Here is a 15596-nt window from a genome sequence, read left to right on the forward strand (position 1 = left end):
GATCATGGATTCCGGCCTTCTCTACATAAAATTATAAAATCGAGAGAAATATGGCTAAGGCAGTTCTTCAGATCCACAAGAACCCCCTTTAGCTTCCATCTCCATCGTGCAGCTGCTGAAAATCTTTTGTCCTTTTTGACCTTTTCCCTTTGACGTCTGCTCTGTTCTGTTGATGTCCCTCACCTTCATAACGTTTGATGCTCGTCTTCTCCAAAACGTTTGGCAGCCACTCATAAAACACGATATTCTAGGAGAACAATGAGAAGATCATGAAATGCATGGAAATAAGCTGATTATTCAAGAAGCTAAACATGATTTCCTATTTTTTTTTCCTCTGTCTCTCTCTTCCATGCTCTACCTACCTGGTAAATGGCAATGACTCTCTTGCGTGCATGTTGGAATAAATCCTCATCTGACCAGTTTGCGTTCTCCTTGGCTAGTTTCTCTGCCCAGTGGTTGTGATAGCGGAACCATACGATGCTCATGGCTTGAAGGAAGACGTTTTCATTTCCTTTGGCATTTCCAAAGTCTGGGAGGAGGGAAGGAAGAAGAAGAAGGAAAGGAAGAAGGAGGAGGAGGAAGAGAAGGAGAAGGAGAAAGAGAAGGAAAAGGAGAAGGAGAAGGAGAAGAGGAGGAGGAGGAGGAAGAGGAGGAGATGGAGAAGAAGAAGAAGAAGAAGAAGAAGAAGAAGAAGAAGAAGAAGAAGGAGAAGAAGAAGAAGAGGAGGAGGAGGAGGAGGAGGAGGAGAGGAGGAGGAGGAGGACAAGGAAGAGGACAAGGACAAGGACAAGGAGTAGAAGAAGAAGAAGAGGAGGAGGAGGAGAAGGAGAAGGAGAAGAGGAGGAGGAGGAGGAAGAAGAAGAGGAGAAGAAGTAGAAGAAGAAGAAGAAGAAGAAGAAGAAGAAGAAGAAGAAGAAGAAGAAGAAGAAGAAGAAGAGGAGGAGGAGGACAGGAAAACAAGGAAGAGGACAAGGACAAGGACAAGGAGTAGAAGAAGGAGGAGGAGGAGGAGGAGGAGAAGAAGGAGAAGGAGAAGGAGAAGGAGAAGAGGAGGAGAAGGAAGAGGAGGAAGAGGAAGAGGAGGAGGAGAAGAAGAAGAAGCAGAGGAGGAGGAGGAGAAGAAGAGGAGGAGGAGAAAAGAAGAAGAGGAGGAGGAGGAGGATGAAGAGGAGGAGGAGAAGGAAAAGGGATCATTAAAAAGAACCCAAGAGAGCTGTAAAAATCCTAATGGTCAATTATCAGATCACAAGATCACTATGTTTTGTGTTGACCTCCAGATTTCTTCCCTTCATGAAAGGAGGAGGCAGTAAAGTTAGACACTGATGGAAGTATGCGTTCAGAGATCATCCCCTATTAAGGAAGCTCTAGCACAAAGTAGTTGACTTGCTTGTGACCTCCAAACGTTCTAGTATCCTCAAATACACACCCAACTTTCTATTATTTTCTATTATTATTATTATTATTATTATTATTATTATTATTATTATTATTATTATTATTATTATTATTATTATTATTATTATTATTATTATTATAGAAAACTGAACAAAAGCCTGAAAAGAAAAGCTCTTAGGTTCCATCCATCTCTCTCCTTCTTTTAGCCTCTTGAAGAGCAGGCTTGCTTACCAAAGATGCCTTGGGTTCCATCCTTCCCAGTAGCTGGATCGAGAGCTTTCCACATTAAGCTGTTCTCTTCCGTCTGCTTTGGGAAGCCTCTTTTCTTTCCAGAGAGTAGATTTCCTTGGGAGAAACTCCTTAGAGAATCACTCCAGGCGTGCGATGAGCCATAGATGGCGCTTCCATCTAACCAGCCAGTCACCCCATTTACCTGTTGGGGAGCAAAAAGGAAGATGGGATGGAGAGAGTAAGGGAACCGGGTAACTCCTGTTCAGGCTCTGAACTTCTTGGATTGGATGAATTGATAAGATGTCTGTGTCAGGGTTCCCAGTAACACCCCCAACGAAAAAAAAAAAAAAACCCTGAGGCTTGAGTTTCCTCAAAGCTACATTTTATTAGAGATGTTGCATTGGCACATCTGGGAAAACCCGAATCTGAAAGTTTCCAGGTTTTCCCCACCCAAAGAAAAGTTCAAGTCCCTTCCCCCTGCACCCACAAATCCATCACATGGTCCAATCGAACATTGTCCCAACTGGGGATGCCTCCCAGTTCCAGCCAGTTCCAAGTGCATACATGTCAGTTTCCCAGCACCCAAATTTGACCCCGTGATGGTGGGGATGATGCAATGGTTCTTAGTGCATGTACCAGTGTTAAGTCCCTTTTTTCCAGTGCCATTGTAACATCAACCAATCGCTAAACAAATGGTTGTAAGTTGAGGATCACCTGCACACGTGTCCTTACAACGGCTCCTGTTAGGTTGCCGCAGGCTCAGTGGCGGTATTCAGCCTGTTCTATCCGGTTCTGGTGAACCGGTAGCGGCGGCTGTGGGAGGCTTGCATGCTCACATGTGCGAACCGGTAGTGAAGGTAAATCAATACCACCCCTGCACAGGCTTAATATTAATATTAACAGAGCCTTGGTAGTACAGTGGTCTAAGGCACCCTGTTATTAAGCTGGTTATTAAGACCAGCTGCCTGCAATTACTGCAGGTTCGAATCTCACCAGACTCAAGGTTGACTCAGCCTTCCATCCTTTCTAAGGTAGGTAAACTGAGGACCCAGTTGTGGGGGCAATAAGCTGTCTTTGTATAAATATACAAAAGAGTGAAGGCTATTGCTTAGCGCATTATAAGCCGCCCTGAGTCTCCGGAGAAGGGCGGCATATAAATAAATAAATAAATAAATAAATAAATAAATAAATAAATAAATAAATAAATAAATTTATTTTGAGAGTTGAAATCCACACATCTTGAATGTTGCCAAAGTTGAGAAATGCAGATCCAGAAAATAGCAGATTGCAAAAGTTGCTATAGCGACTATTCAACTCATTTCAGGCCACTAACTTCATCTGGCTTTTCTATTGCCTTAAATGTAGGTGTAGTCCTTGAGTCATAGTTTTGAAATATATCTTCCAGAGAAAGCAGCCAAACAAACAAATCCTGAGCATTCCACCCTTGGTGACAGAAGTTGGCTCAATCTCCTAGGAAATGCCATCCTAGGGAATCTTCTGTCGCACCCCTTTCCTGCCCTTTTCACTGGAATTCTACCTGCAGAGGGACGGGTGGAGGTGGCACAGAGAGCAAAGGGCATTTTTACCATCTCTCGGGGGTTGTTGGGGCTTCGTCCTGTTCCTGCAACCCAACTCATTCGCTGGAAGGGCAGGACAACCTTTTGAGAGTTGCTGGGGTCAAAGACGGGGTCTCCTTGAGGGATCACCAGGTTGAGGAATTCAGCTGGGCAGCCCGGATTGTTGGGTTCTGAAATCTCTGCCAGCACGTGGAAACCTGCCAGATATCCAAAACTGGGAAGGTTAGAGAAATGAATTGCAATGGATGATGTATAAGAGAGAGAAAGAAAGAAAGAAAGAAAGGAAGGAAGGAAGGAAGGAAGGAAGGAAGGAAGGAAGGAAGGAAGGAAGGAAGGAAGATAGAAAGACAGACAGACAGACAGACAGGAAGGAAGGAAGGAAGGAAGGAAGGAAGGAAGGAAGGAAGGAAGGAAGACAGAAAGAAAGAAAGAAAGAAAAAAGAAAAGAAAGTACTCCAAGGTCCTTGACAGATTGAGGGTTGTCTACAAGGTCGTATCTGCCCAGCTTCTATTTGGTGTTCTGATTTTTTTTGCCAGTGTTGAAGACAGAGCATTTGTTGGTTGAGATTTGGAGTTGCCAATTGTTTGACCATTCTGACACATAGTCAAGGTCTCTTTGTAGGGCAGCAACATAAGATCTAAAGTCTTCTAAAGTCCAAGATCACAATCTAAGTTTCAGTTGGTGGAAAGACCCTTAGCAAATGCTTTCCCTTCCAGAAAGGATCAAAGACATGAGGGAATGTCTGGATCAAAAGGCTGCCTCTTACCAAAGAAAATACCAAGCACTGTTCGGTTCTTTTGGGAAGGTAGACCTGAATCTCCTTGGGCCACCACGTTGCTAAGCCTGCGGGCATTGGGCACACGAGGTTCCTGCAGGGCCTGGAATACCCCATCTGCATAATTAGCAGGGAGTAGACGTGACAATCGTGAACCTATGGGGGGAAGAAATCAGCATGTCAATATGAGGTGGGAATGGGGCAAAATATGGCAGAAAGTTTATGAAAAGTAGCTTGAGAACACTTTGGACAGACAAGAAAAGAAATGGTTGGATCATTGAACCTTCTTCAAGGCACAAAACACCTGACCCAAAATATCTTACTTTAGGCAATGACCCAGCTGTCTAGAGAAGATAATGCCCACTAAGATCAATAAGACTCAAATTGAGAACTTCAGCCTTAAATAACCAACAATTCATCTAGATTGGACATTTAGAAGATCAGATAAGCCTTGGTGACGCAGTGGTTAGAGTGCAGTACTGCAGGCTACTTCTTCTGCTGACTGCCGGCTGCCTGCAATTTGGCAGTTCGATTCTCACCAGACTCAAGATTGACTCAGTTTTCCATCCTTCCGAGGTGGGTAAAATGAGGACCCAGATTGTTGGGGGCAATAGGCTGACTCTGTAAACCGCTTAGAGAGGGCTGTAAAAGCACTGTGAAGCGGTATATAAGTCTAAGTGCTAAGTTGCATCTTGCTCACCTGCTGAGTTGTGTTTGTGATACATGAGGTTGTTGTACCAGCCATCATAACGTTGAATTTCCCAGTGGATGTTTTCTTGGGCACCTGGAAATAAAGCAGGCAAGGAAGAACGTATTTTGGAAAACAAAGCAGTTGGGAATAAAGTTGAATTCCAGTGAAAATCAGGGCCAGTTCTCACAGTGGAATCAACATTGAAAATCCAATAACGATCCCTTCTGCTTAGAAAGATTTGGCTACTTCAAGTGAGTATTTTCCCAACTGTATTCTCCTCACTGGGGATGCCCAAAAGTCAACCATAATGCCTCTTGAAAGAACCAAGCCTATTTCTAACTAGCTTATATCTCTCTCCCACTTCTCCATGCTAATGGATGGAAACTTCAACACTACTATCTGTGTTTAATCTCAATCTAATTAAATATAACTCAAGCCAAGACACAGACAGACCTCATCCCAAATGTCAAGAGATTACTATTGAGATCAAGTTGGTCATTCGATCTCCAGTTTAGGTCCTCCAAAAAAGGAAATAAAATGTTTATGGGATTGAACTGAGCTTCCTCTTTCTTTAAAAATATAATAAATATTAAATATCCTAAATTTGTTAGCCTTCCTTCCCCCTTCCTGAGGAGGGAAGGCTCACATCCTTAGGACTATTTAATAATCGCATTTTTTTAAAAAAAATGCAACTCATGCAAAGAATATATAAAAAGATACAGAAGATACAGAAGAATCTGGCAATTGAATGGTGGGAATATTAGGAAAGTCAATTATAAACTTCTTCATGTATGTACAAAATGAAACTATGGGCTTTTCAGATTTTGTATGAAATTTGGAGCCTACATTTCAATACATCTCTATGGAGGGTGGCAAGGAACTTGTACAGTTTTCAAACTGGACTGGATGATCTTCACCAGTGACTGGTAGCCATGTCAGTCCCTCTACTGTTGGAGGCTGAGAAAAAAACGGAGGACAGAACAATTATTCCCACATTCTGCGTGGGATTTTTTTCAGAAGAAGGTGGATGACATCCGTGGGAACATTGTGCTAAAAGTGATGGTGCATCGTCTCCCACACATCTCCTCTAAGATTCTCAGCAACGCCTTCAGTGGATGATGGTGCTGGCCCTTCTGGAGATGGTGATGAAATTTGTTCTGATTCTGGGAACTAGTTGGTAGAAAAAAAAATTAACTCACCTGCATTGTGCCATGAATGGGTCAAAGCCAACAAAAGGCCCATAAGAAGACCGGGCATTTTTTCAATTGTCCCCATGTCTTGAGATGGGGAAGAAGCTGGACGTCTTCCTGAAAGTAGAAAGAAAAAAAATTGCAGGTAACCAACTTGATATTAAATAAAATAAGGCATAAAGTCATTGCTTGCACAACTCTTGACCTTCTCACCACCCCAGAGCAGATCACCATTTTCCAAAGAAATGATTTGAAAATACGTTTTTCGATCTGCTTCATGATGCATGCCGGTAGATGTTTCAATATCTTTCCCCTTTGCCCTAAATCTTTCCCCTTTAAAATGTAAATTTTAATTTGTTTTTAAAATTATTGGGTGTTTTAAATTTGTCTCAGCCAAATTCGGTTTTATTCTGTTTTTAAATTTTGTATTTATGTGTTTTATTCTGTGGCTGTTCACCGCCCTGAGTCCTTCGGGAGTAGGGCGGTATATAAATCCAATAAATGAAATGAAATGAAATGAAATAAAATGAAATATGGGTTGCAACTAATTGCCAATTGGCTACCAATTCTTGCAAATCTAGACCTACATCCGAAGGAGAAAAATGGCCAAGAAAGAGACGGTCACGTTTCTCCATGGACTTTTTTTTTTTTTAAATTTGATTTATATGTCGCCCTTCTCCGGAGACTCAGGGCAGCTTACAATGCGTTAAGCAATAGCCTTCATACTTTTGTATATTTATACAAAGCCAGCTTATTGCCCCCACAAACTGGGTCCTCATTTAACCTACCTTAGAAAGGATGGAAGGCTGAGTCAACCTTGAGCCTGGTGAGATTCGAACTTACAGTAATTGCAGACATCTGTTAATCACAATGCTATCAGTCTGCTGAGCCACCAGGCCCGTGATACCCCATCCAAGGACGTTTTCTCACTTTCCCCCAGAGACACCATGAATGTTCAGATAGGGTTTATCTTACAAGTCCTAGCTTGCAAAACATTCACAAAGAAACAATAAAGTTGGTCTTTCCTTCTACAAATCCTTAGGAATTATTATAATGGGAGTTGTGAATGATACCACCGTCCAGTTTTGGCCCACTTCTATACGGTAGACATAAAGCATTTTTTTTTGTGCTCCAGATTTAGGTACACATGTTTGGATCAAGCTTTTTCAGAAGGGGGAATTGAGTAGAAATAACAAGAGGTAGTATGTTGACTCTAAAAAAAAAAAAGGAATAATGATGGGTACTTGAGTGGAGAAGTGGTTGGCTGATTGTTCACCTTGGTCTACTAGGGAGTATGTGGTTCTTTCTAAGCCCTCTTGGGGTGGAGAAAGAGATTGAAGGAGATGCTTTCCTTTGTCCTCTCTGCCAAAAGAGGCCATCCCATCATTAAGAATCTGGAACGTTTCAAATGCTCACGGAGGTAAAGAGACGATTTATTTTGGAGGGAGAAGAGGGATTGGAGTCTGTTCTTGTGAGACGAGTGGTCATATAAGCTTGATAACGAAATAAAAAATATTCTATCATTGTGTAAACCATAAACGTCCCTGTGGAGGTATTTGTGAATTGTGATGCAAATGCAGATAGTCCCCGGTTTAGGATGATTCATTTAGTAACCATTCAAAGTTACAATAGCGCTCGGAGGGGAAAAAAAATGTGATTTTACAACCCATCCTCACACTTATGAATGCCAGTCTCCCTACAGTCACATGATCAAAATTTGGGCGTTTGGCAACCGGCAGGAATTTACAAGGGTTGGAACGTCCCGGGGTGTGTGTGTGTGTCACGTGATCGCCAGTTGTGACCTTCCCAGCCGGCTTCTGACAAGCAAAGTCAATGGGGGAAGGTGGACTTGTTTAACGACCGCATGGTTCATTTAATGACTAATATACACTTAACAACTGTAGCAAGAAACTTCTAAAATCGAGCGCGCTTAATCACTTAACTCCCGCTTTGCTTAGCAACAGAAATTCTGGACCCGATTGTGGTCATATAGAAGGCCAGATCCTGAAGAGGAAACTCAAATACTTTGGCCACCTAATGAGAAGGAAGGACTCCCTGGAGAAGAGCCTAATGCTGGGAAAGATGGAGGGCAAAAGAAGAAGGGGACGACAGAGAAGGAGGTGGCTGGATGGAGTCACTGAAGCAGTCGGCGTGAGCTTAAATGGACTCCAGAGGATGGTAGAGGACAGGAAGGCCTGGAGGAACGTTGTCCATGGGGTTGTGATGGGTCGGACACAACTTCCCAACTAACAACTAACAACAACACTGTACTTTTGCACTAGATGTAATATGTCGAACGCATTCAGAACCATTGCACAGTTCTTGTAAAACCCACGGCCAGGCATGTGTGAGTTTTGCAAGCGGTGGAATGTATGTTTAATCTGCCTTTTCCATAGCTCCACCTTCTTCTGATTCCAGTCCTGCTCATTGGAGACCCTGGCCTCTGACTCATCCCACTTTTCACCCTTCGGTCGAAATGCCAGATCTGGATTTTCCCCAGTAAACAGAATATTTTCTGGACCCTGTCAGCAAAGGACAATGCTTGGCTTGCTGTTCAAGACATTGAACATCACATTTTAAAAGCCCCAAATATTTGCTGCAGGCAATTCCACCTCATCTCACACTCCCCCACCCCTCTGCCCCCCACTGTCCTCTGGCCACCGTTTGGCACCTCACTTATACGAATACACCCCATATGTGGGAAACGGTTGGGTCACATTATTTCACAAGGTTTTGCTCAGACACACTGCCGGGAAGAAGGCAGCGAGGCCCATCATTACCTTTGAAAAGCAATCTCTACCCCACTGAAATCCTGCACCGCAGCTACCGTATCTGGAACGGATCTTCCTTGCATCAACCACGTTCTGGGAAATAGAGATCCATCTGTGGTTTGACGGCGATGGAAGCGGATTACGGAATAGAAGCTGCCCGATTACCCGTAAAGAAAAACAGGTAGGGAGTGCAGAAAAAAAATATATATATCGAGAAACAGGAAGACAAAACCAAGGGGAAAGGAGAAAAACTGGTTTTTTGCCAGAGGAGGAAGAAGGGAGTTCTGGAGGATACACAGGGGTTTCCCCCTTTTGCTAAAGATAGGAACCGGAGTCTAAAGGTATTTGGATGCTGTAATATTTGCAAGCAGGAGAAGAGAAGAAGAAGAAGAAAAAAACGCAACGACATCACAGGATCTGCCCTCTGGTTTGGCAATTGGGGAGTTGTTTCCTCGCCAACTGCAGAGGCCAAACCACCAGGACATGAATACAGAACAACAGAGTGGAAGGGACTTTGGAGATCATCTAGTCCAACCCCCTGCTCAAGCAGAGGGGTGAAAGAGCCACATGCGGCTCCAGAGCCGCAGGTTGCTGACCCCTGCTTTAAGCTAGAAGCAGGACCTTTCAGTGATGGGAACAGAATTTAGAAATATACTAAACAGTGCTTAATAAGTGTTCTTAATGCTTTGGTGCTCCCTGAGCTTGGTTGTTTTCTTGCAGGCCTTTCGTTACACAAACTAAGTAACCTCATCACTGCTAGTGGTTAATAATATTTAAGAAGCGAGCAGCTCTTGCCTTCCAACCATGGAGATTTAAAGAGGAAAGTCAAAACCCCTTGAAGGACCTTTCCCCACTGCTGACTTAAAGAGCTCTCCATCCATCCTTGAGTGGGCCGAAACCTAAACCGAGGTGACGTTGGCTGTTCTTGATGCCAATTTCTCTATTTTCCTCTGTTCTCAATTGCTACCAACCTGCCTTCCATGGAGGACCTGTATACTGCAGGAGTCAAAAAGAGGGCTGTGAAAATATCTACAGACCCCTCGCATCCTGGACATAAATTGTTTTAACTCCTACCCTCAAAACGACGCTATAGAGCACTGCACACCAGAACAACTAGACACAAGGACAGTTTTTTCCCAAACGCCATCATTCTATTAAACAAATAATTCCCTCAACACTGTCAAACTATTCACTAAGTCTATACTACTATTAATCTCATCGTTCCTATCACCCATCTCCTTCCACTAATGACTGTATGACTGTAACTTTGTTTCTTGTATCCTTACAATTTATATTAACTGTTTCCTAATATGATTTGATTGCTTATTTGTACCCTATGACTATCATTAAGTGTTATGATTCTTGACGAATGTATCTTTTCTTTTTATGTACACCGAGAGCACATGCACCGAAGAGAAATTTCTTGTGTGTCCAATCACACTTGGCCAATAAAAAATTCTATTCTATTCTATTCTATTCTATTCTATTCTATTCTATTCTATTCTATTCTATTCTATTCTATTCTATTCTATTCTATTCTATTCTATTCTATTCTATTCTATTGCCAGTAACTTTAGTTCCTTGACTTCCCAAGAGTTTCCCTGTGTTTCTCTTTTGGGAGGGGTAAGTATGGTGCAAGCACATGCCACTTCCCCACCTTGATCTAGATATGAAAAGAAAATTCCCCGGTCTTTAAAAATTGTAAACTTTGCTTGTCGTCAACTCTACTGAAAAGTTACCGGTTTTTCTCTGTCGCCGGTAACTGGATTCTGAGAATTTCCTAAAGTTTGCTTCAAAAGCACTGATTCATCCTATCATTTACAAGATCTAGAGAATTTTTTTTTCTTTCTCAACTCTGGACTTTAAATTCGCCTTGCATCACAGACGGTGAACTGGCCGTTTCTCTTGGGGGATTCATTGCAGAAGTGGAGGGGAATTGGGGGGGGGGTGTAACCAGGAGATTGGGAGTTAAAGATTAATGTCATAAGGTTGAAATTGAATGGCAGGTACAAAGGGGCACATCTGACGTTCCTTTTCTCCCCTCCAAACTGTCAAAGGATCAAAACGGTCCCATTTATTCGTACTCATTTCTTATGTATCTACTGATACCTGTTTATACTTAAATGTTTATAGGTTATGTTCATACTTATACTTGTTTTCTCATACATGCTTGACAAATAACTAAAATAAATAAATAAATAAAAATAAAATCCCAAGATTCTGTTTTGTGGGGATGCCTCGGGCAGATGGAAGTGGCGACAAACTTTTCAGTTTTCAGAATTATGAAAAAAAAGCATTTTTCATTATTATTATTTTTAAAAAAGGATCTAAATCTATGTGCTTCTTCCCAACTCAACTATCTTTTCATTCAGCTCCTATGGCAAAAGTCGTGGTTGCTTTGCTTTATCCACCCAATATTGTCATCGGACTAAGAAAAATGATTTTGCCAAACACACGGACCATAAGCATATGCCCTGGGTACATATTTTTGCTTGCCTCTGCTTACTCTCCCGCCACCCTCTCCCCACCCAACCTCAAGCAAACAATTAGCAACTGAATGTGGAAATAGACTTTTGGATCTTATTTGTGCTCATTTCTCTTTTCTGTGTATTAATGGTTTAACAAAAGAAGCTCATCGTGTTCAAACTTAATGCAAGACCGGCCTCAAATGTTGCAGGGAAATATTGCAGCCTAAACGGTCCTTCCGGAGTTCCAGCCTTTTCCTTTTCCCTCTTCCAAATTACTCCATTCCATCTTAAATAACAGAATAACCAGAATTGGAAGGGGCCTTGGAGGTCTTCTAGTCCACCTCTCTTGCTCAAGCAGGAAACCCTACAGCATATTCGGACAGATCGTTGTCCAATCTCTTCTTAAAAACCTCCGGCGAGGGGGCACCCATGGTCTTTCTTTTTGGCAACGTTGCTGGAGGTGGTTTGGCTTTGCTTTCTTCGAACATAGGAGGACAGAATTGGAAGGGTCCTTGCTCAAAGCAGGAGACCCTACATACCATTTCAGACAAGCGACTGTCCAGTGTCTTCTTGAAAACTTCCACTGATGGAGCACCAACAGTTTCTGGAGGCACGCCATTCCACTGACTGTACTAACGCTTAGGAAGTTTCTCCTTATTTCTAGGTTGCTCCTCTCCTTGGTTAGTTTCCATCCATTGCTCCTTGTCTTGCTTTCTGGCGCTTTGGAAAATAAGTTGACTCCCCCCTCCCCTCTTCTTTGTGGCAGCCCCTCAAATATTGGAACACTGCTATCACGTCTCCCGCAATCCTTTTTCCACCCCCTTCCTACTGGATTGAGCTAGTTATTCATCTGGCTTCATGCTAAATCAGGACTAATTGAAAAGGTAAAGGTAAAGGTTCCCCTCGTACATATGTGCTAGTCGTTCCCGACTCTAGGGGGCGGTGCTCATCTCCGTTTCAAAGCCGAAGAGCCAGCGCTGTCCGAAGATGTCTCCGTGGTCATGTTGCCGGCATGACTCAACGCCAAAGGCGCACGGAACACTGTTACCTTCCCACCAAAGGTGGTCCCTATTTCTCTACTTGCATTTTTTTACATGCTTTCGAACTGCTAGGTTGGCAGAAGCTGGGACAAGTAACAGGAGCTCACCCCGTTACGCAGCACTAGGGATTCGAACCTCTGAACTGCCGACCTTTAGCTCCACAAGCTCAGTGTCTTAGCCACTGAGCCACCGCATCCCTTCTAATCTTCTAATTGCTAAACTTCTAATCCAGCGTTTTCCCCACCTCACCATATCAGCTTTTGGGCCGAGAAGGAGGAACTAGCTAACCTAAAGCCATCCAACTGTCTAGTCCAGGCAGGACTAGAACTCATGACCTCCCGGTTTTTAATCTGATGCCTTTAACGACTAGCCCAAACAGGTTCTCAGCAGTTCTACTTAGGTGGTTTAAATTTCCGTGCACCCACAACGGCTAATCTTTCCCTGGTGTTAATGACATTGGTTTGGCTGTACAAGCACCGACATGCCAGGTTTGCAGAGTCTAAATCCGCAAGATCGAAGAGCAAAATTACTTCCTTTTCCTCTAAGGCAGGGTTTCTCAACCTTGGAAGCTTGAAGATGGGTGGACTTCAACTCCCAGAATCCCCCAGCCAGCGCTGCTGGCTGGGGGATTCTGGGAGTTGAAGTCCACCCATCTTCAAGCTTCCAAGGTTGAGAAACCCTGCTCTAAGGTTACTGCCTAAGTCCTCAGTGAGACACCTGGCCATGCACTTTGGATTTCCTGGTCTGCTTTGTTCAGAAAGTCTCTTCTGCACATTGCATTCGCTTCTCCTAGCTGGGCACACACATGCTCACACCCCGTGAACATACACAAAGCGATCCAGAAGGGTGTATAGGGAAGAAAACACCGGCCGTCTGTTTGTGTTGGATAAACACATTCTAAAAGTAATAATTGTAAAAGAACAAGCAAGGTATGAATCACCCCGAGATAAACGTACATCGGTCATTACAAAGGCAAAAATTCGAAATTTCCCAGCATTGGGAACATTCTTGGATGGGTGTTATCAGATCTCCGATTGTCAATTTGACTTCCTAGGGTCAGAGGTTTAGCCTCGGGGCTCACGTCATTTTGTACCTAACGCAATCTGGATTTTTTATTTTTTTTGTTTTAACCAGGTGAACTCTCCAACAGGGACAGCAAGATCCTCCCAGCTTCTGCGCCAGCGAGACAGGTATGGCGCACCTGTTCGTCACTGTCGCTTTGAAAACACGCTCACTTGTGGTCCTAAGCACATTTCTCGCCCAGGGATGGGTTTCACTTACTTTTGCTACCGGTTCGCTCAGGCACGCGTGCTCGCTTCGCTTGTGTGTGCACCACTTCTGCACATGCGCAGATCGTATTTGATGACATCCGGGTGGGTGGGTGGAGCCTCCTGTCACTGCCGCTACCGGTTCGCCCAAACCAGGGCGAACTGGTAGCAACCCATCAATTTCACTGGGTGAGACACCAATGCTCTCACCCAGTGGTGGGTTTCAAATTTTTTTACTACCGATTCTGTGGGTGTGGCTCGGTGGTTGTGGCACGGCTTGGTGGGTGTGGCTTGGTGGGCATGGCAGGGGAAGGATATTGCAAAATCTCCATTCCCACCCCACTCTAGAGAGAAGGATATTGCAAAATCCACGGAGTCCAGACGGGGGTCTTGCCAGAGACATCTTGGAGCGGGAGGGCATATATTTCTACACAAATCTACATCAACCCAAAGGGATCTTATGCAAAATAATCTACTTCCTGTAAGAAGCCACTTCTCCACTTGGACAATTTGGCAATGTTCCATCAACAGGGATTTTTGCTCCCAATTCTTTTAAAAATGGCCTTGGGGGTCTTGGGATCTCCAGCCTCCCCATCCCCTTTCTTGCCATTTTTATTATCATTTTTCATCGCTGTTACCTGCTGGTGCAGGTTGTTGTGGCCACAGTCCGAAAGCAAAGGCAGGGGTGAGTAATTCTGATTTTTGGTGAGTAGTTCCACCTCCTATGGGGCAAGCCACTCTTCTTCCCCTAACCTCCAGCAAAGGAATTAACAATAAAAATGGAACCCGCAGTTACTTGGCACAGGTTAAGCCAGTCCTGGGTCAGCCGTCAATGACACCGCAGGAGTAAGTTAAACGGATTCAGAATTTAGGCCGATCTACCCAACAACAACCTTCTTCAGCTGCTGGAGAAAGTGTCCAAATGTCTCAAGACTACATTAGCCATCATCCCCAGCTAGGAAACATACAAGTAAGTATCTGGGCTGGAAAAGCTGAATACGTTTTCTTGATTCGGGAGTAAAATCTTTCCCAACCTAAAATGGTCCAGTGCCCAGACTAAATCTAGTTTTTGCAGGAAACTGCAAAACAATTTGGAGTCATAAACTCCCTGCCAGAAGGCAAACCGGTTAATTAAATTGCTCCAATCCAAGGAGCCTGACTAGGTGGCTCAGTGGCTAAGACACTCAACTTGTCGATCAGAAAGGTCGGCGGTTCGAATCCCTAGTATAGTTCTCCTGCGTGAGCAGGGGGTTGGACTAGATGACCTCCAAGGACCCTTCCAACTCTGTTACTGTTAAACCATCCACTTTTGGGTGGGTTTAAACAAGCGCCGGGCACCCATTCCCGCTTTACGCCCCACATCCTCCGCCTGGCACCCTCCAAAATTCCGATCTGCGGAGATCCCACAAGATTAGCGGGGTCCAAACTCTGGCGGGTATCAGAAATGGGAACGTGGGGACTTTTTCTGCCTTTAGGGCAGGGCAAGCGCCAGGGACACGGGTGGGTGCGTTCACACCTCTGCTGGGGAATCCTGACACCGCAGGAGTCCTTCGGGGAACCGGAGGATGAAATGCGGACAGAGAAGATCCCGAATCGGGCTCTTGGCTCCCCACCGTCCGCAGTTCAGCCCGGAATTCAACCCCGAGACGGGAAGAGTTGTGGGGTTTTTTTTCTCCCACGCTGGGAAAGAAGCTGGGAAATCATAGCCCGCTGCCAAATTCCAAGAGGCTGGATTGGGTTTGGGAAGGTGGGGCTGCCTCCAGCAGGCGGACAGGACCGTGTGGAGGGATGCTTCTCTCCAACCGAAGGTGCTCCCGGGGAAGAGACGGAGAGGAGTCGGTCCGCGCAAAACCCCGTCGCGCGCGTGGATTGGCAAGCGGGGCGGTGGGCAGCGTGGAAAAGCAGGGCAGGAAAGCCTCGCGGGACCCCCAGCCGGACTTCTCCCCCGCCGCCCTCCCGCGGCTTGTCTTCTCGAGATCTGGCCCCGGGAAAGCCGCCTGCTCACCTGGTCAGGTGCGATCCCGGCGCCGCTGCTGCTCGCGGTGCTGCTGCTGCCGCTGTCACAGCCGCCCTGAACTGCCACCCGCTCCGGGGCCGCTGTCCGAGGAGCCAGCTGTGGTGTGGGGGGGGGGGTTGAAGGGGGCGTGGCCGAGGACCTCCCTCATTTGCATGCCACCTGCGCGCGACCC

General features: G+C 44.8%; 1 protein-coding gene across 2 annotated transcripts in view; it reads right to left on the bottom strand.

Moving 5' to 3' along the window:
• The window catches only part of DUOX2 (dual oxidase 2), a 44947-nt gene extending 29470 nt beyond the window's left edge, over nt 1–15477 (bottom strand). Inside the window, exons 1-8 of one of the 2 annotated variants that reach the window (XM_034432595.3) lie at nt 15413–15477; nt 5870–5977; nt 4680–4763; nt 3971–4135; nt 3213–3400; nt 1627–1828; nt 363–529; nt 184–247 (exon numbers count right to left, since the gene is read on the bottom strand). In XM_034432595.3, coding sequence (XP_034288486.2) covers nt 184–247; nt 363–529; nt 1627–1828; nt 3213–3400; nt 3971–4135; nt 4680–4763; nt 5870–5945 — 946 coding nt within the window. In that variant the 5' untranslated portion in view covers nt 5946–5977; nt 15413–15477. Of the gene's footprint in view, nt 1–183; nt 248–362; nt 530–1626; nt 1829–3212; nt 3401–3970; nt 4136–4679; nt 4764–5869; nt 5978–8640; nt 8815–15412 lie in introns of those variants that run through there. The other variant, XM_034432596.3, reaches the window with a different exon arrangement.
• Between the last annotated feature and the right edge of the window lie 119 nt (nt 15478–15596).

This window comes from Pantherophis guttatus, chromosome 13 (genome assembly GCF_059756535.1).
Source record: "Pantherophis guttatus breed Tessera chromosome 13, ASM5975653v1, whole genome shotgun sequence".
NCBI classification, from domain to species: Eukaryota; Metazoa; Chordata; class Lepidosauria; order Squamata; family Colubridae; genus Pantherophis; species Pantherophis guttatus.